Below are 24303 nucleotides of genomic sequence, written 5' to 3' on the forward strand. Positions count from 1 at the left end.
CACTGGCCTGTTTTACAAAGACACTGCCAGACAAGACGAAGAAACAGAGTTGGATGGCGGGAATCTAGGGTTTGTGAGGCGTGCAAAGCTGACTGCCCAGAGCAGGACGGTAGAGCTGCTGGGTCATCTACGCAGCGACCTGTTTTTTCAAGAAAAACTTTTATTGAACGGAGTGGATGTGAAAATTAAACTGACACGCAGTAAAGGTGCCTTCTGTTTAATGGCATTGTGTCAGCATCCCTTTTTGTGAAGAAAGTACAGGTGGCCCCGAGTGTTCATCTGGGGCACGCGGAGGCCCTACTTACCGCTAATGCTAAATAGCCCATGGACCGTGTGAGAATGAAAGTGTTTAGCATCCCCGCGAGAAGCAGGGTCAGTAACCAAGAGAACCTGTTTTTGGGACAATTACCCAAAATGCTTGTCCTGCGGTTTGTGGATAATGATGCCTTTAGCAGAAGTTACACAAAAAAATCCCTTTCATTTTCAACATTATGATATTAATTTTTTGGCCTTGTATGTAGATGGTGAACAGATACCAACCAAGTCTCTGCAACCAGACTTCGAGGCAGGACGCTGCCTGAGACAATACATGAATGTGGTACAGACAGCTGGTAAACACACGAAAGATCATTCTCTGTTAATCGACCGTGAGGAGTTTAACTGGGTTACACCTTCTTTGCCTTTGACCCGTCTCCCCACCAGGAATGCGCCGATCACTATTCCCTGATTAAAACCGGGAACCTGAGAACAGAAATACGTTTTGGGAAGGCTTTAACCGTCACCGTCAATATGATCGTGTATGGGGTTTTTGACAACGTCATAGAGATAAATCAGAGGAGAAACGTTCTGTTTGACTATACGTGAACATGGACACCGTGCAGCTCTCACATGTCTTATCAATGGCCCATTTTTCTTACATCATTTTTCTTACATCATTGTAGCAAGGGTTTATCTTTTGACCGGATTTAAAAATTGTATTCTAACGACTTAATGCAAAATGTCCGGATGGTGATGAATTTTGTAAAAACTAAATTTAAATTCTTGGGCATGCCTAGCCTTGCTCAAAACATGTTTCAACAAGCCCAGACATGCGTATCTTGCAATGATTTTGATAGCCATGTTATCCAATATTCTCAGGCATAACAGACAACGTTTGTTTGGCATTATCCAACACATTTTTTTATAAAGTAACTTTTCCCACAGTTGCTAGGCCCCGCACGTATTGCAGAAAAGGGGTGTTTCCACCTTGTATCCATTTTAAAAGCCATGGGGCAGGGTTTTAAACCCTTCTCCTAGGACCCTCTTGTTCTAAATGACTTTCGGTGTTTTATTAAGGGTTTTTGTTGCTATTTGCCATTGATTTTTGTTCCTTACGATAGAGGGCTGCTGCACCTCTATCTTTTTTGAGGTGTTTTCTCACAGGCCCATGCAATAGTCCAGGACTAGATCTTTCAGACTGTCAAAGTTGACCTGTGGTCCCGATACCAGTCGAGAAACTCTGCTTTTTCCCTGGGCATCATGCTTTCTACACCATAGTGCTCTACGCCGGGCATAGACCCCATGTCATTTTGATTTTTCTCAAGTGTTAAAAAAATGTGGAAAATACCCTTTGCACCCTTCAAACCCCATCGCCTGCAGGAGCTTGCTAAGCTTCATGGGCAAGAAGTTTAAAGAGTCTATAAAACGAATGCCCAGGACCTTAACTTCCACATACATTAGTTTACTTCCCTGAGTGATCAATTCTAGGCACTTCTTTTCCTTCAGTAACTGTCTAACGATGAAATACACATTGTAACCTTTGGAATTGTGCGCTAGGAATATGTAGTCCTGGAACTCTTTGCCAATAAAGGTCTTAATAGCCATAGAAAGACACTCATCGCCCTTAAATTCCCAGGACTTTTCCAGCTTTAGGGACATAGCAAAAATGTGTGCAACCCAATCTCCTGCGTGTATTCAAAATCATAAAAAAACATACTTTTCTGAGGATTCAGGCTTTCTAAGGCTGTCCCCTCACCATTCTCTAACTTAATCCTATTAGATTTCTTACAAAAAGTCTTTTTCTTAAGCAGGGTTCTGTCACTTTTTGTGCGGACCAGACGGTCAACATAACTCTGTAAGCAGGCATCTTCCGGTTTGGGCATTTTCTTTAAAACATGATCAGGGTCTCCACTGAATTGCACAGCATTTATCAAGGTCACCCCTTGCATTAAATGTTCTTGGGTTAGGCACAGAAATTGCATAGCATAACCTATGGCAATAATAGTGTTCAATAAGCTTTCCAAACACAGCTCAGCACACAAGCCCCGGAGCTTGCAGTTTATATCCATTGAAGTCCAAGTCACACGGTCATGGTGCCAGGGGGCTGGTGCATCTATGACACAGCCCTCAGAATCTTCAAAAAGCTTTTCCCTAAGACAGTGATTAAGAACAGCGCAAACAGCAACACGTACAATAGTCCGCAACATTTTTTACGCTCACGACGTGGCACTGGCTCAGCGAGTTCCATGCCAAACCTCCTCCTAAACTCCTCATAGCCATCATCCTTGGAGTTCATCTTCGCTGCTTGATGCAATGCTGACCAGGGCCTCCGGATCCTCTAGAAAGGCATCGTCGAGCTGTCAAGAGATTTTTAGACAAGAAACAAGTGTAAGTTCCCATTGCTTCTTTTTAGATTTACACAACCCCAGGTTCCTAACCCCATTACACCCCATCATCGACTGTCGCTTCTTAATCATTCATTTACCTGAGCGATGTCTTTTCCATTCACCTTGTCCGCCGGTGACTCCCCCAAGCCATGATCCCCTTCCTCCTCCAGGGTGGTGGACAACGAGAGGCCACCATGCTCATCGGGGTGTGTCATGAGCGGTTGGGCTTCGGGTTTGGCTTCTGGCATATCCATCAATGGCTGGGCCAAAGGAATCCCCTTGGCTGCTCCCTCATCCTCTTCAGAACTGTCGCTGCTGTAACATTTTCTCCACACAAGTCCAAAGGTCTTCGGGGTTAAAACAAAGTCCAAAGTTCTCACGGGGGTGGCAAAGGAGTCCATGTTTCCTCTCAGCCTTTCCATGATTTCTAAAACACGTCTTCCTGGTAAGAGATGGCCTCCTCTGCCCAGCGCTGGGACTTATGGGGTGATGGTGCTGCATTCTGATTGGCAGAGGGCATTGGGAGGAGTTCTTAGAGGGGTCACACGACCCTCTTCTGGGTGGTTCACCCCATCCCAGAACCTGCCCTATTTTGGTCAAATCTCCTTTCGGAGCAATCCTCTGCAGCCGAAACTCATCGCGATTGGTAGAAGGTGGTGGGAGGAGTTCTTAGAAGGGTCACACGAACCACTTCCGGACTGGTCACCCCACCCCAGAATTCCTCCCAATTGGTCAAATCTCCTCTCGGGGTGGTCCCCAGTGGCTGAAACCCCTCCTGATTGGTAGAGAGCAGTGGTAGGAGTTCTTAGAGGGGTCCCATGACACACCTTGCTTCTGGTCATGTGTCCGCCTTGACCCCGGAAGTAATACCCCCATGGGGTGGGACTTCCAATGACCGGTGGGCAGGGCTTATTGGGTTAAGGTGTGGGGTTAATGTTTGATTGACAGTAGGGCCCTTATACTACTCACTCCTGCTACCCAAAATTGGAAGAAGAGAGCGGCAACTATAATACTGGGCAGTATTAGCTGTTGTCCTACTGCTCAGATGCTGTAAGTGAGAGAAGGATGAGGCCGTGTAAAGTAGCCTGGGTTGATTTTTATTACTCAAAGTGTTTTTATTACACATCAGGACATCTAGTCATTCTGATGGACGTGCAGCCTCTGGACAAGCTCAGTGATAAGCATGTACATTATACTGCTTGCTCAGGGGTCATTACTATAGGAACAGTCAAGTACCAGCCCAGATCCTCAAATACACCTGAGCTCTAGACTCTGGGTTGTTCTAAATTATGCTGTCTTGAAACAGCCATTGCTGCACTGGAGATTGCTGGAGCACAACGCACACTGTGTGTGCCATCTTCTGTTTCCAGCTCACACCCCATATACTTGGGTGGGAAGCTAGGAGTTAGTGACATACAGCCAGCTACACTGGCAGTACACTATATATGCTAGTTCTCTGTGTGTTAGGGATTTGCACATGCTGGGGAAATCCTAGCTGCCTCTTAGGGCAGCTTTATGGCTACTTTGTCCTGCTCCACTGCAACATAGGGCAGCAAAAAGGTGACTTTACCACTAATCCCACCCCTATTTATGCACCTACATGTGATTGTTAGGAGTCAAAGTTTAGGTATCCAGGTTTGGAAAATTCACTCACCTGGCATAAAGTTGTCTGATGTCAACCAAAGGACAAATATGCCTATAAACATTAGTCCCCTTGTTTTTCAAATATCTATTTTGAACACCACAGTGCTGATAGAGATTTAATCAGCACGGCTGCAGGTGGCTATAATGTCTAACTGCAGATTTTAGTGCTTAACTTTAGCCACCCAAGGCCTTTGTATTTGTATTGCCCAATCCTATGAGTTGCTGAGTGTTCTCAAACTCCCACTGATGTTATTGGGAGATAAGGATGCTCTGCCCTTAAGAAAAGGTGCTCAGCAGATATAACTCATCCTCCAAAGTTAGCTACTATGATCCTCCACCTCATAGAAAAAGGTCACTGAATGGTCAGGTTTCTAGTCTCCATCACCAGCTCATTCTCCAGTTTACTGTCCCCCGGGTTCAGGGCCTGTGGGGATCACCAGGCAGCAGTTAGCAGAAGAGGGCGAAAGGCAGAGGGAGTCTGGGATGTTATTGCTTATAGCTCTCAATGGGGAGACAATGTTCCTGTAACAGTTGAATATTGGAAGGAAATCAATAGAGACCCCTGCTGAATTGACACATTCCGCTCATTCAAGAGCGACTATATTAAGTAATATGGGTTCTCCTAATCTGTGTTGGTGTTTGCTTTCTATACCGTATCCAGCAGCTTTTCCCGGTCCATGTTATCATATTGGTATTCCCTAGTATTCTCCACTCTGTTTATGTGTATTAAGGGGCACTGGACAAATACTCATGACTCTTCACATTTCTTTTTCAGGTGCTGGCCAAGTATCTCACAAACAACGTCATCTGTAAATAACCCAGCTCCAGATTTTGGATTTACTGTGCACACATTTCCTATTAAACTGTTTGAAGTATCTGTTTCAATTGCTCAGAGGCCTGATTTCTTCTTTCAGAGAAATTGGGGCTTCCTGCATGTCCACTGTAACCATGATGTGGGAGCTTCCTCCTTTACCCTTTCTCTGCAGAGATGGAAGAAGACCTCAGTTCAGTGCCTCTCTGGGGTTTCTAACCACTCTTCCAGGATCCCCACTGTGACGAAATGGGGGAATTTTCTTATATTTTTGTGGTTTTCCAATGATTTGCATGCAGAGAGAGTGGGACTCAGTGTCCCTGGGTGTTACTGGTTTAACGAGGTGAGAGGAGAGGGAGTTTGTTGTTCCAGAGGACCGGAGAGGGAACTTGGGACCCCAGCCGATGGCCTGGAGGATGGACACCCCAGCGACCGCTGACCTGATGACTCAGAGACCCAGCTCAGGAGTCACAGCCGGTTCTAGCCAGTGGGAGGACAATGGGCTGTGAAGAAAGGACCCCATGACCCAACCAGCCGGTTCCAGCCAGAGGAGGGCAGAGAGGAAAGGAGGCCCAGACGACCCTGTTTACCTGGAGAGAAGACAATGGACAGAGGGGGACTTGGGGCTGGTGATCTGGTGATCTCAGATGCAGCTGGGAAGCAGGGGGGCTCTGGGCTGGAGAGGACGGGCAGGCAGAGCCCACCTGGATGCAAGGAGATTGGGATGTACTGGGCTGAGGGAGGTCAGGCCTGAGGCCCTGAGTGTTTCCTGTGTTGTGTTCAATGCTCAATAAACCCTCCTGTTTTACGCTGGCTGAGAGTCACTCCGGTCTAGAGAACAGGGTTGCGTCATCCCCTTCAGGGGGAGGGAGGCCCCGGGGGGTCCAGAGCGAGTGGACTCCCTGAGAGGGCCCACGGCGAGAGACAGACGTGCTAAGGCTCAGAGAGGTGCGGCTCCAGGAGGTGGAGGGGCCTAACCCCGAGAGAGAGTGAACCCCCGAGAAGGGCTGTCTCACTGAAAGGGGTGCCACCTCCCACTCCTACGGACCGCACAGGAAATGGTGCTGGTGAGGAGGGTCTCTTCAGGTCCTTGTCCAGTCAGTGGACAACACCAGCCGGGGGAGCTCTCTGAACATGGGTGGCAGGGGTGGAACGATGGGGTTGAGAGGCTGGGAACTCGCTCACTCCAGTGACTGCCAGGCTGCAGAGGACAAACTGCCAGGGGCCCCAGCAAGGAACAGGACAGCACCTACCTCCTGCTCGTCCTGAGGCTCAGACTCACTCTGCCCCATGTCTGCTGCTGGCCCCGCTCCCAGGCCCGTCCCAGAAAGGTGCCTGAGAACAAGCAGAGACGTTTGTGCTGTGCCCTTTGGGGGAAGCCAGGGTTGACCGTGCACAGCTCCCATGACCCCCTAGCACCATAGATCTCCTTACTCACCCTCCCAATAGTTTCCCTCCCTCACAGAGGGCCCCATTCCCCCCACCCGACCTCCCCAAGACAGCACCCTCCCAGCCAGCCTGTTACTTCCTGCTGGTTCCTGGCTGGGAGAGCAGGTCACGAGGCAACATGGGGCTGGCCCTTCCCTCCCTGATCCTCACCCTACTGCCCTTGACCTGAACTGCAGACACACCTGGGAAGCAGCTGGTCCTGTGGGGCTCCCCACCAGTGCTAGCCCCACTGCTGGGGGAAGGAGTGTTGCTGCTTGACCATCTGTCAAAGGAGAAAGGTCCCAGGCAGAGTCCAGACCCTGCCCACTCACCTCCTGAGCCAGTGGTGTCCCTGCCCCATTCCAGGGCAGACGGGGCCTCTGCACCTGCCCTCCAAGTCACCTCCTTGTCTATCACCAGACACAGGCACCATGACTCAGACCCCAAGCCCCTGCCAGCCAGTGCAGAGTGCGGGGTGTGGAGGAGAGAGTCCCAGTTCACACTGTGGAAGTGGGCAATTTCCAGTTCAGGACAGGGCTGGGCACTGGGGGTCAGGCCTGTCCTGAGACCAAGGGCTGCTTCCCAGCATGGGCAGACTGGTACACATGAGTTAGCCTGGTTCCAATAGCAGCGGGGCCATGGCAGATTGTTGACTCCCACCTGAGGATGTTCCCTGGGGTGGGCAGGATTGTACTCTGGCGGCCACCCGCACACTGGGGCCACACTGCTACTGTTAGCGCACTAGCTTGAATAAAACTGTGCCTCTGTCCACCTGGCTAGGGAGCAACCTCCTAGCTGCTGTGTAGATAGACCGGGGTGACCAACCTGAGCCTGAGAAGGAGCCAGAATTTACCAATGTGCATCGCCAAAGAGCCACAGTAACACATCAGCAGCCCCCCGTCAGCTCCTCGCACCCGCCAGCAGCACCGCAGATCAGCGCCTAACTCTCCATCCCTGTGCCTCCCACCAGCTGCGATCAGCTGTTTTGTGGTGTGCAGAAGGCTTGGGGGGAGGGGAGGAGGAGGAGCAAGGGCACGGCAGATTCTGGGGAAGGGGCGGGGGCCTTGGGGGAAGGAGTGGAGTGGGGCTGAGGCTTGGGACAGAGCCAGGGCTTGAGCAGTGAGCACCCTGTAGCACGCTGGAAAGTTGGCGCCTGTAGCTCCAGCCCTCGAGTGTTTCTAGTGTAGACATACCTTGATGAGACTCAGGCCTTTTAGAAGTACAATAGAAGGGTTAGAACAGTTCTGGAGAAGGGAAACTTCTCGAGTATTGATGTAACAACAGTCATCTTGGTTATCACCAAGGATCAAACCCAGGACCTTGTAACTGTATGACCCACTACTGTTTGAGCTAAGGGACGAACTCCCATAGGTACGAGCTGTAGCAGAACGAGACCCGTGGTGGACCAGCCCCTAGAGGACACATAACACACACTGATCAATGAGATAGACAGAGAAAGCTTAAGTGAGTATTAACCAGGTGATGTGTGGACACACACCAGGCTTTTAGGGCCGAATGTATTGCTGACTGATTACAGGCTCAGTTGAAAGTTGTCAGATAGACGGGGCTTAAGGGATCAATGGAGTTAAAGGAAGAAAACACCTGCTGGGTTTCAGTAGATCATCAACTTTGTATTCTGGTAGGAAGAAAGGACGGCCCTTGTGGCTAAAATGCTAGGCTAGGACTCCAGTGATCAAGCTTCCATTCCCAGCTCTGTCCTAGAGTCCCTGTGTGTGTGACCTTAGGTGTGTCACTTAGGCCAAGGTTTTCAAAATTGCCTTGTGATTTTGGTTGCCTAACCTGAGACCTTAAAGGGGCCTGATTTTCAGAGGGTGAGTGCTCAGCACTTTTGAAAGTCAGGGCCCTTTTAAGAGGTCTCAAATCACGAGACACTTTAGAAAACCTTAGCCCTGCAGATGTTGACCTGCTGTAATTGTCCTGCCTCTCTTTCTGTTGCTAGATGTTACATTTAAATACCAGACTGAGACCCCACAGATAAAAGAGCAGTTGGAGATGCGTAAAGATGTCTTTCTGCAGGTACATGGAAGGGGTTTATTTGGGCTTTGAGGGTTTTCACACAGAACACACAGAAAACTCTAAGCCTGAGGATTCTCAGCTTATCCAGGGTTTACCACTGACTTCAGTGGGAGCAGAATCAGTCCAACACAAAGTGCTTTTGAAAATTCGACCGTATCATGCTTAGGTGTGTGACGCCCCCACTATACATCAGAGTTCTGCAGTTAAGGCACCAGCCGGAGATCCCGGAAGTCAGATTTCAGAGTAGCAGCCGTATTAGTCTGTATCCGCAAAAAGAACAGGAGTACTTGTGGCACCTTAGAGACTAACAAAGGTATTTGTGCATCAGCTTTCAGAGTTCGGCTCCCATCTCTACCCCAAACTCAGTGTGACTTTGGGCAAATTGCTCAGTCTCTCTGTGCACCGGCCCAGGGCCCCCCAAAGCTCTAATCCGCTTCTGCTTGAGACAAGAGCAAGGCCGGCTGGCTTTCCTCTCGGAAAGAAAACCCTTCGCTCTGGTCTATGCCGTCTGTCCTGGGCTGGGCGAAAAATGAGCATGAGAATTTTTCAAAGTCTCCTTTAAAGGACCCCAAAAAAGGGAGGCAGGGGGAGGCATCCGTCATCTCCTCATTTTTTTTTTCCATTGACCAATTCAAACCATTACCGAGAGCAGGGATCTCTGTCCCCTCTCCCTGGCCTTCCATCCAGGGCAGGTGGAAGGTCCACGGCTCCCCATAGCTGCCTGCACGACTGTTACCCCAACCCAGCTCCAGCTTCTGCTCTGGCCTGGGGCCTCAGGGACCAAAGAGCTGCAGCCGGGCCGTGGTAAGAGCAGACAGCTGTGGGGAGCCGCGGACCCTCCATCTACCCTGGGTGGGGGGCCCGGAGGGCAGGGACACAGGCTGGGGGCTGCTCTTGAGTACCCCCACCCTGCACAGGTGGCAGGTCTGCAGCTTCCCACAGTTTCCCAGGATCCCCGGGCCTCTCTTACCCTGGCCGGGCTCCAGCTTCCAGCCTGGTCAGGAGATGGGGACTCAGCGGAAGAGGAGGGGCAAGGAGCCAGGCCCGTGGCAGAAAACTGGGAAGTCCATGGCCTGTAAGGCCCCCCTGCCCAGTTCTGGCACCTCTAGCTGTATATATTGTACAATGAAATGTAAATATAATATTTACATCCCAGCTCATTTATTTTATAATGATCTGGTAAAAAGGAGAAAGAAAAGCCATTTTGCAGTACTAGTGGGCTGTGACACTCTCGTATTTCTATGTCGCATTGTGTAAGCAAGTTGTTTTTAACGGAGGTGACACCTGGGGGAACGCAAGACAAATCAGTCTCCTGAAAAGGGGCCAGTGGTCTGGAAAGGTTCAGAGCCACCGTCCTGGCACACACACGGCATTCTGCTGCCACAGCCTCCTAGCGAAGTCCCTGTGTGCCTGGGAGCGAAGGAAAGCGCTGGGTTTCCCCATGGGGCAGCGAGCTGTGCAGCTGGCCCTGCCAAACAGGCCTCTTCCCATAGGATTCACTGATGAGCGATAAGGCCACGCTTTGGCTCCCCCTCGACTGTCCTGTGCACTGAGCTTTGCAGAAGTTGATTTTATAGTTTACTCCCATCACAATTATTCCTCTGTGCCCCCCAGGACCCTCCCCGCTGTGCACCTGGCAAATTACAGGATGGGGTGCTAGAAACAGACTGCTGCTAGTTGGTTCCTAGTCCACTCCCTGACCAAGTGCCCACCCCTTTAGTCAGTGGCTCTCAAAGTGTGGGGTGCACCCCCCCATGGGAGCACAGAGGAATGTTTTGGGGGAGCACATGGCATGGCTGGAGCCAACCTGCAGGGCAGGGCAGGGAGGGAGTGCCACACTTCCATCCCTGCTCTGTCCCCAGAGCAGCTTTGCCCCTAACTGCAACTCCACACCCCACTGCCTGCCCCAGCCCAGCTCTGTTCTCATTCCCGCTCTGCCCCCAGACCAGCTCCGACCCCACCTCCCCCTTCAGCCCAAGCTTCACTGCTGAGGAAGCCTGGGCTGTGCAGTAATGGGCGGGGGGAGGGGGGGCGGGCATGGACAGATTCAATTTCTGGTAAGTGGGGGGAGCGACTGGAAAACTTTGAGCATCATTGACCTGACTGACACTCTCAGAACAGTGACCTGACTTTAGTCACAACCTTTTGATTATCTCAAAACCAGGACCCTACACTCAGCATATCTGAACCTCCACCAGGGTCATGTTCCCCACTGATTTAAAGAGAAAAAGGGGTTCTATGAAGGAGGCTGGGCACTGACTTGGTCTATTTCCACAGTTAGACAAAATAGTGACTCAAAGACACTGACAGGCAGTCAACACACTGTTTATTTCCGCTCTATTTCAGTTGACATCCCAGAGGGGTCTATGATCTAAGGTAACAATGGAGAGGTAGGTTTGAAAACTCTAAAGACACGTAAAGAGGGGCCTTAGAGTCTAAAGAGGCAGAGAAGCCTCTCCAAGTACCTTTCAGGATCATGGACCAGGTGTTGGGATCCCAGCCCCCTCCCTACCATTGGATACCACCCAGTTCCTGACACCCTCCTTCAGAACAGTGACTGGCTTTTGTCACAATTGTTCTTCTAATACCTCAGACTGGACCCTACAACCCACAGCTCTGAACGCTCAGCAGGGTCCTGGTCCACCCCTTCACATGAAAGCGATCGCTATAAACAGGGAGGGGAACTGCCCTGGCAGAAACGAGGGGTGGGGTCTCTCTCTACAGGTTAAACATCAAATAGAGAATTAAAGGAACTAGAGCTCACCACGACACAAAAGTTTATACTTAAAATAAAATCCTTTAATTTGTAGTTCAGGAGAGGGATAAAATTGTACAAACCCCCAAACCCTAATACAAAGCATCGCACAGTCCCTGCTCCTCCAGGGAGACACTTAGAGCACAGAACAGAGTCCCAGGGTTACTGGAGTCGGTGGCTGGTTTCAGGAATCTCTGGGGCTGGTCCCCTCGCTCTCTCCTCCTGTCTCCATCTTCTCGCTGCTCCCCGGCTCCTTTCCCTCCGTGGCCAGGTTTCCTTCTCCTGCCTTCACCCCCTGGCAGACGGTGATGGGAACGGCTCTCCCTTCTGCAGCTGGCAGGGCCAGATGTGGCGCCTCGATGCAGAGCTGCCCATCCTGGGACAGGGAGCAGAGCACGGCCTCCCCGTTCACGTCTTCCGGCAGGAGAGTTTCTCTGCGGATCTCTCTGTATTCGTGGGAGCAGACTCCAGCCTCCGACGCCGTTTTCTTCTCCTGCTTCCCCGTCACCTTCCTCCCGTCCACTCTCACCATCAGCTCAGCTGGGGAGAAGCCGCTCACGTCCATGGAGAGCTGGAACTTGTCCTTCCCCTGCGCCTGGGAGCCGGGCTCCTTCCCAGCCCCCTCCGCCAGGGACCGGCTGCTCGGCCTCGGCCTCCTCCCCTCGCCCTCCCCGCAGAGAAGGGGAGAAGCCAGAAGGAGGGAGTGTCTCAGTCGCTCCATCTCCTCCAGGTGCGTCTGCATGTCCCCCACCAGCTGGGCCAAGAGGCTGTGGGGCCCCGGCCCCAGGAGCCTGGGCAGTGGGGCGCTGCTGCCAAGCCACACTCGGAGCGGGAGCATCCTGCCCCCCCGGGGCCTGGAGCCGCTGGGCCGAGTTCAGCTGCTGAGACGCTGCTGCTGGAGCTGCCTCTGCCTGACTCCCTGCGCGGCTGCTGCTCACTGGCTCCGGCAGCCCCCGCGCCGCCTTTTATAGCCTGCTCGGGCCGCGCCGGGCCCGTCGGGAACCTTCTCGCTGCTGGGGGGCGGGGCCTGGCGCTGCTCGGGAGGGGCGGGGCTGGGGGCGGGGCCTGGCTCTGCTCGGGAGGGGCGGAGCTAGGGCGGGGCCTGGCTCTGCTCGGCTGCGGGGGCCCAGCAGCTTCCAGCAGCCGCTGGCGGGCGGAGCTCCCGGATGGACTTTGCTGGATCCTTCCCGATCCCGCTGTGTTGGGGGGCGGGGGGGGGGCGGGTCTCATGCCGGGGGCACGGGCTGGAGCTGGGGGGAGGCGGGTTCAGCGGCGGGGCACAGGCTGGGGGGAGGCGGGTTCAGCGGCGGGGCACAGGCTGGAGGCCGGCTCTGACCGGGGGGTTCCGAGCCCGGTAGCACAGACCCCCGCTCCCGGACCAGCGCCGAGCAGAAGCCTCCCCCCCCCCCGCGAACGGGCTATTTCTCCCCCGCCCCCCGTTAGAGCCCCGCCCTTGAGGAATCAGATTCACATTTGGCATAAAGTGCCCCCCCGATCTGCCGTTTGTGGGGCTGCCAAACTTGGAGGGTTTCTCGGGTGCCTTGAAGCTCCTGCCTCGTGTTTGTGAATGGATGGGGGGGGGAGCTCGGACAGGATGGTCTCCCTGCTGCTCAGCCCCCCCCCCCAGCTCCTCCCTCAGACAGAGCCTCGGAGGAGCCGCTGGGAGCTGGGGGGGCAGAGACAGCTGCAGGGTGTGACCCCCCCGGACCGGACACGAGTGTCTGTTACTGTTTATTACACGTGCGCTGAGGGGGTGTTCGCCCGTCTCCCGTGTCTGCTCCGCACATGGACTGTCCAACCCGCCCCCGCCCAGACCCCGCCCGGGGACTGTCTCCCCGGCTCCAGCCCGTACCCCCGGCGTGAACCCCCCCCCCCCGGCTCCAGCCCGTACCCCCGGCCCTCAGCCCCCCCCCCCCCGGCTCCAGCCCGTACCCCCGGCCCTCAGCCCCCCCCCCCCGGCTCCAGCCCGTACCCCCGGCGTGAACCCCCCCCCCCGGCTCCAGCCCGTGCCCCCGGCATGACACCCGAGCCCCCCCCCCAACACAGCGGGATCGGGAAGGATCCAGCAAAGCCCGGCCCGGGAGCTCCGCCTACTAGCGGCTGCTGGAAGCTGCTGGGCCCCCGCAGCCGAGCAGAGCCAGGCCCCGCCCCCAGCCCCGCCCCTCCCGAGCAGCGCCAGGCCCCGCCCCCAGCCCCGCCCCTCCCGAGCAGCGCCAGGCCCCGCCCCCCAGCAACGGGAAGGTTCCCGAAGGGCCCGGCGCGGCCCCAGCAGGCTATAAAAGGCGGCGCGGGGGCTGCCGGAGCCAGTGAGCAGCAGCCGCAGGGAGTCAGGCAGAGGCGGCTCCAGCAGCAGCGTCTCAGCAGCTGAACTCGGCCCAGCGGCTCCAGGCCCCGGGGGGGGCAGGATGCTCCCGCTCCGAGTGTGGCTTGGCAGCAGCGCCCCAGTGTCCAGGCTCCTGGGGCCGGGGCCCCACAGCCTCTTGGCCCAGCTGGTGGGGGACGTGCAGACGCACCTGGAGGAGATGGAGCGACTGAGACACTCCCTCCTTCTGGCTTCTCCCCTTCTCTGCGTGGAGGGCGAGGGGAGGAGGCCGAGGCCGAGCAGCCGGTCCCTGGCGGAGGGGGCTGGGAAGGAGCCCGGCTCCCAGGCACAGGGGAAGGACAAGTTCCAGCTCTCCATGGACGTGAGCGGCTTCTCCCCAGCTGAGCTGATGGTGAGAGTGGACGGGAGGAAGCTGACGGTGATGGGGAAGCAGGAGAAGAAAACGGCGTCGGAGGCTGGAGCCTGCTCCCACGAATACAGGGAGATCCGCAGAGAAACTCTCCTGCCGGAAGACGTGAACGTGGAGGCCGTGCTCTGCTCCTTGTCCCAGGATGGGCAGCTCTGCATTGAGGTGCCACATCTGGCCCTGCCAGCTGCAGAAGGGAGAGCCGTTCCCATCACCGTCTGCCAGGGCGTGAAGGCAGGAGAAGGAAACCTGGCCATGGAGGGAAAGGAGCCGGGGAGCAGCGAGAAGATGGAGACAGGAGGAGAGAGCGAGGGGACCAGCCCCAGAGATTCCTGAAACCAGCCACCAACTCCAGTAACACTAGGACTCTGTTCCATCGATTCCACTCAGCCCACCTAGCGAAGCCACTGGTCTGGGTGCGAATGTTCAGGAGCCCATTCCTGGGCTGCCAGGAGCTGTTCTGTGCTCTAAGTGTCTCCCTGGAGGAGCATGGACTGTGCGATGCTTTGTATTAGGGTTTGGGGTTTTGTACAATTTTATCCCTCTCCTGAATTACAAAATAAAAATCTTTATTTTAAGTACAAACTTGTGTCGTGGTGAGCTCTAGTTCCTTTAATTCTATATTTGATGTTTAACCTGTAGAGAGAGACCCCACCCCTCGTTTCTGCCAGGGCTGTTCCCCTCCCTGTTTATAGCGATCGCTTTCATGTGAAGGGGTGGACCAGGACCCTGCTGAGAGTTCAGAGCTGTGGGTTGTAGGGTCCAGTCTGAAGTATTAGAAAATCAGTTGTGACAAAAGCCAGTCACTGTTCTGAAGGAGGGTGTCAGGAACTGAAGGGGGCTGGGAACCCAACACCTGGGCCACGATCCTGAAAGGTACTTGAAGGAATTTCTCTGCCCCTTTAGACTCTAAGATCCCTCTTACACATCTTTAGCATTTTCAAACCTCTTAGTTGTCACCTTAGATCATAGACCCCTCTGGGATGTCAAATTAAATAGAGCTTCTTAGTGGAAATAAACAGTGTGTTGACTGCCTGTCGCTGTCTTTAAGTCACTATTTTATGTCTAAAGGTACATCTACACTACAGGGGGGAGTCGATTTAAGATACGCAAATTCAGCTACGTGAATAGCGTAGCTGAATTCGACGTATCCCGGCCGACTTACCCCGCTGTGAGGACGGCGGCAAAATCTACTTTTGCGGCTTCCTGTCGATGGCGCTTTCTCCCACCTCCGCTGGTGGAGTAAGAGCGTCGATTCGGGGATCGATTGTCGCGTCCCAACGGGACGCGATTAATCGATCCCCGAGAGGTCGATTTCTACCCGCCGATTCAGGCGGGTAGTGTAGACCTAGCCTAACTCTGGAAATAGACCAAGTCAGTTCTCAGTCTCCTTCATAGAAACACTGTTTTGAAGAGAAAAGGGTATCTGAGCTGATTTCAAGGCAGTAACAGACTTTTTAGGGTCACCACTTTGTTGCAGGTTTAGTATATTAAAATAAGTAAAAGAATACAATGATTGTTTTCTCTTGCATTGCAATTTGATGTTCCTGTTCAAATGCTCTGTGTAAATCAGTTCTGTGTTGTGTGTGAATGAGGAATGTGTGTGTTAAGATCTAAGTGTGAAGGCCATCACCGTACCAGATGTTTTAGGGATGAACCGAAGACAGACGCAAGACATGGCGGTTGCAACACGCCCCTATTGAAGTGTCAGAGGAGGGCAGACCTATCGATGAGGCCAAGATAGCTGTGATCAAAACCAGAATGGGATAACTCCCTGAGAGACTTGATGAAAGAAGAAGATAAAGGATGAGAAAAACAATTTAAGAAAACAAGCACTCTTCAAACGACAATTGATTACAGCATGAGAGTGCAAAACTCATTGGTCCCAAGGAAGGAAAATTACTATATATGTAGATAAATCTCTGTATTAAGCATCTTCACATAACTTTCATATGACTTTATATTATGCCTCTCCATATAACCTTGTATTAAGCTATTTTTATACAATTCTATCTCAAGTCCTTTGATATAGGAATTTTGTATCGGATCCCTAGGTAGAAAAACTTATAGAAAACTTTGTGTTAGGCCCAGGGTCGGCAACCTTTCAGAAGAGGTGCACCTAGTCTTCATTTATTCACTCTAATTTAAGGTTTTGCATGCCGGTAATACATGTTAACGTTTTTAGAAGGTCTCTTTCTATAATATGTAACTAAACTATTGTATGTAAAGTAAACAAGGTTTTCAAAATGTTTAAGAAGCGTCATTTAAAATGAAATTAAAATGCTGATCTTATGCCAGCAGCCTGCTCAGCTCGCTGCCAGCCTGAGGTTCTGTTCATCTAGGCCGGCAGCAGGCTGAGCAGGGCCTATGCCCGGGACCCCAGACCTGGGGGGAGGGGTTCAGGGCAGAGGGCTGGGGTGTGTGGGGGGGATCAGGGTACAGGGCTGGGGTGTGTAGGGCAGAGGGCTGGGTGTGTGTTGGGGTGTGGGGGTTCAGGGCATAGGGCTGGGAGTGTGGGAGGGGTGCAGGGCAGAAGGCTGGGGTGTGTGGGGGTATTCAGGGATCAGGGTAGAGGGCTGGGGTGTGTAGGGCAGAGGGCTGGGTGCGGGGGGGGGTGTTCAAGGGTCAGGTCAGAGGGCTGTGGCGGATGCAGGGCAGAAGGCTGGGTGTGGGGGGGGGTCAGGGCAGAGGGATGGGGCTGTGGGGGTGCAGGGCAGAAGGCTGGAGTGTGCGGGGGGTTCAAACGTCAGAGGGCTGGGGTGCTCGGCAGGGGGCTGGAAGGGATATGTCCTGTTCCACCCCCTTCCCCCAGGCTCTGTCCCTACCTCTCTCTGCGTCCTCTACGGAGCTGTGTGCACGCTGCCGCTCTTCCCCCTCCCCCTTCTAGGGCCATCAACTGATTGGTGCAGGGACGGAGAGGGGGAGGAGAAGGAAAGCACCACGCTGGGGGAAGAAGCAGGGGAGGGGGGAAGCTTGGCTGCTGCAGAACCAAGCTTCTGCCTCCTGCCCCTGCAGCGGAGAGTGGTGAGCAGGGTGGGGGGCTGAGTGGGGCTGGGGGCCGGGACCGCGGCAGGGAGCTGCGTGCCACTCAGAATCGGCTCCCGTGCTGTGTTTGGCACGCGTGCCGTAGGTTGCCGACCCCTGTGTTAGGCCTTGGTATAATGTTATAGCCCCTAAGGATAGTTAAAGTAGAAGAAAAATGTCTTTTTGCTCAGAGTAGAATAAGATCTCTCTCCCCTGCCCCCCCGCCACTCCCTTAATCAATTGCCCTGTTGAATAAGTGAGGTGTGAATGAGCAAGGCGTGGAAGGCAAGCACCACCAGACAGCTGCAACAGTTGGAGAGGGGATGGAAGCCAGACCCAAAAACAATAAAACTTGTCAAGTGGGCTCACTGAAGAAGAGCAGATATACTGAGGGCCTTGTGGGTTAGAAGCAAGCACCTTCTTTTGCAAACACCCTCTTTGAACAGCACTGGGACAACACCCAGAAAAAAAGCAGTACAAAGGACCAACAGACACAGATACAGATCTTGAATCTGGTATAGATTTGCATGAGAGGGAAGCTGCTATAAATGTGAGGTGTCTTGCAGAGGCCCCCGGGTCTCGTCTTGTCAACATGAGAGCATCGATCCGGATCGGCAGAAGCCCAGCTCTATCCTTCCCCATCTAACTCACCTGGCCAGTGAAGTTAAGGTAACAACAAGACGGAGCATGCTTGTGTGTGAGTGTAATACAACATATGCATATGATACAGTGTGGATTTGGTACATGTATTACCAATAAATGTGGTGCTTTGCCTTATTCCCCTGAAAAGATCCTGTGCAGTACTTTGAGTACAGTTGAAACTGTCAACCAGATAGGCAGGGACAGAACAGGGGTTTAGGTATCTGAGCAGCTGACTTGGTACCCCTGGCTGGCTGATGGGCCAGAGATCAGTGTCTCACTCCACTCCGGAGCCACAGCCTCAAACCCTCTCCCGGAGTCAGACACCTATGCCAAGTTAGCCGCCTAGGTCCTACTAGCCAAACCCACCTCTCTCTCTGTGTTGCACGATTCCTGGCTCACCCTATTTTCCCCATGGCCCCAGCTGTCCTTTGTGGGATGCTCTGCTGTTCCTCTGCCTAGTGGGGACCAGTCTCTGGCTCGTCTCCCGTGAGGGCTGGCAGGTACGAGGTGTTCGGCATGGTGGAGCGGCCCTACAGGATTGAACTGACTAGTTTGAGAATTCTGCTTCCGCGGCCTCTGGAGTTTCAGCCTTCGAGCAGCTCTGTAGCTGGGGAGGGCTTCAGCACCGAGCCAGCTTTGCAAATGCTGCTTGGAGGAAAGATTGGCCCCTATAGGCACCATCACCCTGCGGGACGACGGCACCTGTATCCCCCTGCGTGGTCCAGCAAGGGCTTTTGGCACCCAGCCATCACGTCTCCTTGGCAGAGACCCCCCCATCTCTCTCCCTCCTGACGGGGGAACTTTCCAGGCTGCACAGTTCCCTCCCGCAGCCCACCCTGACCCAAACGACCTGCATCTGCGCTTTGCTTCCTCTTCAGAGACGGAACGCTCAGTGATTATTAGTTACTATCCAGCTCTTTCCGCGCAAGCACAGTCATTGTTACGGGGAAAGCATTACAGAGAAAGCACATTACCAGCAATACAAGAACCCACACATGAGGCAGGGTGACTATGCTACAAAGCTTGAAGTCAGCCCAGCTCCAGCCAAGGGCTCTGCCAAGTGTCAATCCTTCTAGCCCTTCCTTAAGGCTTGCCCTCCCCACTCTGAGAACTATAGTACAGACAGTCCCTGGGCCACAGAGATATGTAAACTTCGTACAATCAAAGCTCCTAAGGGTACTGCAGGGTATTACCATATATGTCAGAACCGTCTACAGGGTTACGTGCCTCTGGGCCTGGTATTTGATTCCTAGTCCCCTCTCTAATCAGGCACTCCCCCCACTTCCCCTCAATACGTCAACCCGGCCCTTTATCACAGCTGCTCTGCTCTTATCTTAGATCTGCACCCAACAATCAACAGCTCTGAACCCTCAAAACCATCATGTTCCCTCACTTGCAGAGAGATGAGAACTGACCTGGGACAAAGGCAGTTTATTTCCAAAGGTGAAACATGAAATAGCAAATCAAGCAGACAGAGCTCACCAGACAGCACAGTTTGTCTTTACTAGAAAGGTTGATATTGAATTTTAAAATTCAAGACAAGTATAAACATTCTATCAAAATGCATAAAAAGAGCCAAGAAAGGGAGCATCCCCCAGTCACTTCTCTTCCAGAGAGATTCTGACAGCCCAGGAATATGCTCAGGACCGTTCACACCAAGATTTGGTTACTGGAGTCGGTGGCTGGTTTCAGGAATCTCTGGGGCTGGTCCCCTCGCTCTCTCCTCCTGTCTCCATCTCGCTGCTCCCCGGCTCCTTTCCCTCCGTGGCCAGGTTTCCTTCTCCTGCCTTCACCCCCTGGCAGACGGTGATGGGAACGGCTCTCCCTTCTGCAGCTGGCAGGGCCAGATGTGGCGCCTCGATGCAGAGCTGCCCATCCTGGGACAGGGAGCAGAGCACGGCCTCCACGTTCACGTCTTCCGGCAGGAGAGTTTCTCTGCGGATCTCCCTGTATTCGTGGGAGCAGACTCCAGCCTCCGAGGCCGTTTTCTTCTCCTGCTTCCCCGTCACCGTCAGCTTCCTCCCGTCCACTCTCACCATCAGCTCAGCTGGGGAGAAGCCGCTCACGTCCATGGAGAGCTGGAACTTGTCCTTCCCCTGCGCCTGGGAGCCGGGCTCCTTCCCAGCCCCCTCCGCCAGGGACCGGCTGCTCGCCTCGGCCTCCTCCCCTCACCCTCCCCGCAGAGAAGGGGAGAAGCCAGAAGGAGGAAGTGCCTCAGTCGCTCCATCTCCTCCAGGTGCGTCTGCACGTCCCCCACCAGCTGGGCCAAGAGGCTGTGGGGCCCCAGGAGCCTGGGCACTGGGGCGCTGCTGCCAAGCCACACTCGGAGCGGGAGCATCCTGCCCCCCGGGGCCTGGAGCCGCTGGGCCGAGTTCAGCTGCTGAGACGCTGCTGCTGGAGCCGCCTCTGCCTGACTCCCTGCCCGGCTGCTGCTCACTGGCTCCGGCAGCCCCCGCGCCGCCTTTTAAAGGGCTCTGCTCGGGAGGGGCGGGGCTGGGGGCGGGGCCTGGCTCTGCTCGGGAGGGGCGGGGTCTTGCTTGCTCGGCTGCGGGGGCCCAGCAAGTTCCAGCAGCTGCTAGCGGGCGGAGCTCCCGGGCGGGCTTTGCTGGATCCTTCCCGATCCCGCTGTGTCGGGTCTCACGCCGGGGGCACGGGCTGGAGCCGGGGGGTGTCAGAGCCGGGGGCACGGGCTGGAGCGGGGCGGGGTCAGAGCCGGGGGCACGGGCTGGAGCCGGGGGGGGGGTTCACGCCGGGGGCACGGGCTGCAGCCGGGGGGGGGGTCAGAGCCGGGGTCACGGGCTGGAGCGGGGCGGGGTCAGAGCCGGGGGCACGGGCTGGAGACGGGGGTGGGTTCAGGGCCGTGGGCACGGGCTGGAGCCGGGGGGGGGTCAGGCCTGGGGCACGGGCTGGAGCCGGGGGGTGTCAGAGCCGGGGGTACGGGCTGGAGCGCGGGGGCGGGGGGGGTTCAGGGCCGGGGGTACGGGCTGGAGCGCGGGGGGGGTTCAGGGCCGGGGGCACGGGCTGGAGCCGGGGGGGGGGTCAGAGCCGGGGGCACGGGCTGGAGCCTTCACGCCGGGGGCACGGGCTGCAGCCGGGGGGGGGGTCAGAGCCGGGGTCACCGGGCCTGGAGCGCGGGGGGGGGGGTCAGAGCCGGGGGGCACGGGCTGGAGACGGGGGGGTCAGAGCCGGGGGGCACGGGCTGGAGCGGGGGGGGGGGTTCACGCCGGGGGCACGGGCTGCAGCCGGGGGGGGGGTCAGAGCCGGGGTCACGGGCTGGAGCGCGGGGGGGGGTTCAGGGCCGGGGGCACGGGCTGGAGCCGTGGGGGGGGTCAGGCCTGGGGAACGGGCTGGAGCCGGGGGGGGGGTTCACGCCGGGGGTACGGGCCAGAGCCGGGGGGGGGTTCAGGGCCGGGGTACGGGCTGGAGACGGGGGGGGGGTTCAGGCCTGGGAACGGGCTGGAGCCGGGGGGGGGGTTCACGCCGGGGGTACGGGCCAGAGCCGGGGGGGGCGGGTTTCAGGGCCGGGGGTACGGGCTGGAGACGGGGTGGGTTCAGGGCCGTGGGCACGGGCTGGAGCCGGGGGGGGGTCAGGCCTGGGGAACGGGCTGGAGCCGGGCGGGGGTCAGGCCTGGGGAACGGCTGGAGCCGGGGGGGGGGGGTTCAGGCCGGGGGTACGGGCTGAAGCCGGGGGGGGGGGTCAGGCCGGGGGTACGGGCTGGAGCCGGGGGGGGGTTCAGGCCGGGGGTACGGGCTGGAGCCGGGGAGACAGTCCCCGGGCGGGGTCTGGGCGGGGGGGGCGGGTTGGACAGTCCATTGTGCGGAGCAGACACGGGAGACGGGCGAAACACCCCCCACAGCGCACGTGTAATAAACAGTAACAGACACTCGTGTCCGGTCCGGGGGGGTCACACCCTGCAGCTGTCTCTCTGCCCTCCCCCCCCCCCCCCCACTTCCCAGCGGCTCCTCCTAGGCTCTGTCCATTCACTAACACGAGGCAGGAGCTTCAGGGCACTTGAGAAACCCTCCAAGTTGGGCAGCCCCCACAAACGGCAGATCCCGACCCCTGCTGGGGCAGGGGCTGGAAGGGGGGGGCACTTTATCCAAATGTGACTGGTTCCTCAAGGGCGGGGCTCTAACGGGGGGGGGGGGGAGATATCCCGTTCGCGGGGGGGGGGGAGGTTTCTGCCCGGCGCTGGTCCGGGAGCGGGTGTCTGTGCTACCGGGCTCGGAACCCCCCGGGCCGAGCCGGGCTCCAGCCTGTGCCCGCCGCTGAAACCCGCCCCTCCCCCAACACAGCGGGATCGCGAAGGATCCAGCAAAGCCCGGCCCGGGAGCTCCGCCCCCTAGCGGCTGCTGGAAGCTGCTGGCCCCCCCCCAGCCCCGCCCCTCCCGAGCAGCGCCAGGCTCCGCCCTCAGCCCCGCCCCGGCCGAGCAGAGCCAGCCCCCCCTCGGCCCCGCCCCTCCCGAGCAGCGCCAGCCCCCGCCCCCAGCCCCGCCCCTCCCGAGCAGAGCCAGGCCCCGCCCCCCAGCAGCGGGAAGGTTCCCGAAGCGCCCGGCGCGGCCCGAGCAGGCTATAAAAGGCGGCGCGGGGGCTGCCGGAGCCAGTGAGCAGCAGCCGGGCAGGGAGTCAGGCAGAGGCAGCTCCAGCAGCAGCGTCTCAGCAGCTGAACTCGGCCCAGCGGCTCCAGGCCCCGGGGGGGCAGGATGCTCCCGCTCCGAGTGTGGCTTGGCAGCAGCGCCCCAGTGCCCAGGCTCCTGGGGCCCCACAGCCTCTTGGCCCAGCTGGTGGGGGACGTGCAGACGCACCTGGAGGAGATGGAGCGACTGAGACACTCCCTCCTTCTGGCTTCTCCCCTTCTCTGCGGGGAGGGCGAGGGGAGGAGGCCGAGCAGCCGGTCCCTGGCGGAGGGGGCTGGGAAGGAGCCCGGCTCCCAGGCGCAGGGGAAGGACAAGTTCCAGCTCTCCATGGACGTGAGCGGCTTCTCCCCAGCTGAGCTGAGGGTGAGAGTGGACGGGAGGAAGCTGACGGTGACGGGGAAGCAGGAGAAGAAAACGGCGTCGGAGGCTGGAGTCTGCTCCCACGAATACAGAGAGATCCGCAGAGAAACTCTCCTGCCGGAAGACGTGAACGGGGAGGCCGTGCTCTGCTCCCTGTCCCAGGATGGGCAGCTCTGCATCGAGGCGCCACATCTGGCCCTGCCAGCTGCAGAAGGGAGAGCCGTTCCCATCAGCGTCTGCCAGGGCGTGAAGGCAGGAGAAGGAAACCTGGCCAGGGAGGGAAAGGAGCCGGGGAGCAGCGAGATGGAGACAGGAGGAGAGAGCGAGGGGACCAGCCCCAGAGATTCCTGAAACCAGCCACCGACTCCAGTAACTCAGCCCATCTAGCGCAGCCATTGGTCTGGGTGTGAATGTTCGGGAGCCCATTCCTGGGCTGCCAGGAGCTGGTCTTTGCTCTAAGTGGAGGAGCAGGGACTGTTCGATGCTTTGTATTAGGGTTTGGGGGTTTGTACAATTTTATCCCTCTCCTGAATTACAAAATAAAAATCTTTATTTTAAGTACAAACTTGTGTCGTGGTGAGCTCTAGTTCCTTTAATTCTATATTTGATGTTTAACCTGTAGAGAGAGACCCCACCCCTCGTTTCTGCCAGGGCCGTTCCCCTCCCTGTTTATAGCGATCGCTTTCACGTGAGGGGGCGGACCAGGACCCTGCTGAGCGTTCAGAGCTGTGCGTTGCAGGGTCCAGTCTGAGGTATTAGAAGAACAATTGTGACAAAAACCCAGTCACTGTTCTGAAGGAGGGTGTCAGGAACTGAAGGGGGCAGGGAACCCAACACCTGGGCCATGATCCTGAAAGGTACTTGAAGGGCTTCTCTGCCTCTTTAGACTCTAAGGCCCCTCTTTAGGCGTCTTTAGAGTTTTCAAACCTACCTCTCCATTGTCACCTTAGATCATAGACCCCTCTGGGATGTCAACTTAAATAGAGCGGAAATAAACAGTGTGTTGACTGCCTGTCAGTGTCTTTGAGTCATTATTTTGTCTAACTCTGGAAATAGACCAAGTCAGTTCTCAGCCTCCTTCATAGAAACCCTTTTTCTCTTTAAATCAGGGGGGAACATGACCCTGGTGGAGGTTCAGATATGCTGAGTGTAGGGTCCTGGTTTTGAGATAATCAAAAAGTTGTGACTAAAGTCAGGTCACTGTTCTGAGAGTGTTAGTCAGGTCAGTGGTGCTCAAAGTTTTCCAGTCGCTCCCCCCACTTACCAGAAATTTAATCTGTCCACGCCCCCCCCTCCCCACCCCCATTACTGCACAGCCCAGGCTTCCTCAGCAGTGAAGCTTGGGCTGAAGGGGGAGGTGGGGTCGGAGCTGGTCTGGGGGAAAAGCGGGAATGAGAACAGAGCTGGGCTGGGTCAGGCAGTGGGGTGTGGAGCTGCTGTTAGGGGGAGAGCAGGACTGGGTGCTGAAGGCAGAGCTGGTCTGGGGACAGAGCAGAGATGGAAGTGTGGCACTCCCTCCCTTCCCCGCAGGCTGGCTCCAGCCATGCCATGTGCCCCCCCAAAACATTCCTCAGTGCTCCCATGGGGGGG

General features: G+C 56.1%; 3 protein-coding genes and 1 pseudogene across 3 annotated transcripts; 2 read left to right on the forward strand and 2 right to left on the reverse strand.

Moving 5' to 3' along the window:
• Positions 1 to 11342: 11342 nt before the first annotated feature.
• LOC103305880 (heat shock protein 30C-like) lies at positions 11343 to 12319 on the reverse strand. The gene has a single exon (XM_008165192.4). The coding sequence runs from the start codon at positions 12156 to 12158 to the stop codon at positions 11505 to 11507; it is 654 nt and encodes a 217-aa protein (XP_008163414.2). The 5' UTR covers positions 12159 to 12319; the 3' UTR covers positions 11343 to 11504.
• Positions 12320 to 13552: 1233 nt separating this feature from the next.
• On the forward strand, positions 13553 to 14634 carry LOC135981852 (heat shock protein 30C-like). The gene has a single exon (XM_065586349.1). It carries the CDS (start codon positions 13726 to 13728, stop codon positions 14383 to 14385), a length of 660 nt encoding a protein of 219 aa, XP_065442421.1. The 5' UTR covers positions 13553 to 13725; the 3' UTR covers positions 14386 to 14634.
• Positions 14635 to 19130: 4496 nt separating this feature from the next.
• Positions 19131 to 20164, reverse strand: LOC135981851 (heat shock protein 30C-like; annotated as a pseudogene).
• Positions 20165 to 22245: 2081 nt separating this feature from the next.
• LOC135981853 (heat shock protein 30C-like) lies at positions 22246 to 23278 on the forward strand. Its single transcript, XM_065586351.1, has one exon. It carries the CDS (start codon positions 22420 to 22422, stop codon positions 23062 to 23064), a length of 645 nt encoding a protein of 214 aa, XP_065442423.1. The 5' UTR covers positions 22246 to 22419; the 3' UTR covers positions 23065 to 23278.
• Positions 23279 to 24303: the final 1025 nt, after the last annotated feature.

The sequence above is a fragment of the Chrysemys picta genome, chromosome 2 (genome assembly GCF_011386835.1).
Source record: "Chrysemys picta bellii isolate R12L10 chromosome 2, ASM1138683v2, whole genome shotgun sequence".
Taxonomy (NCBI): domain Eukaryota; kingdom Metazoa; phylum Chordata; order Testudines; family Emydidae; genus Chrysemys; species Chrysemys picta.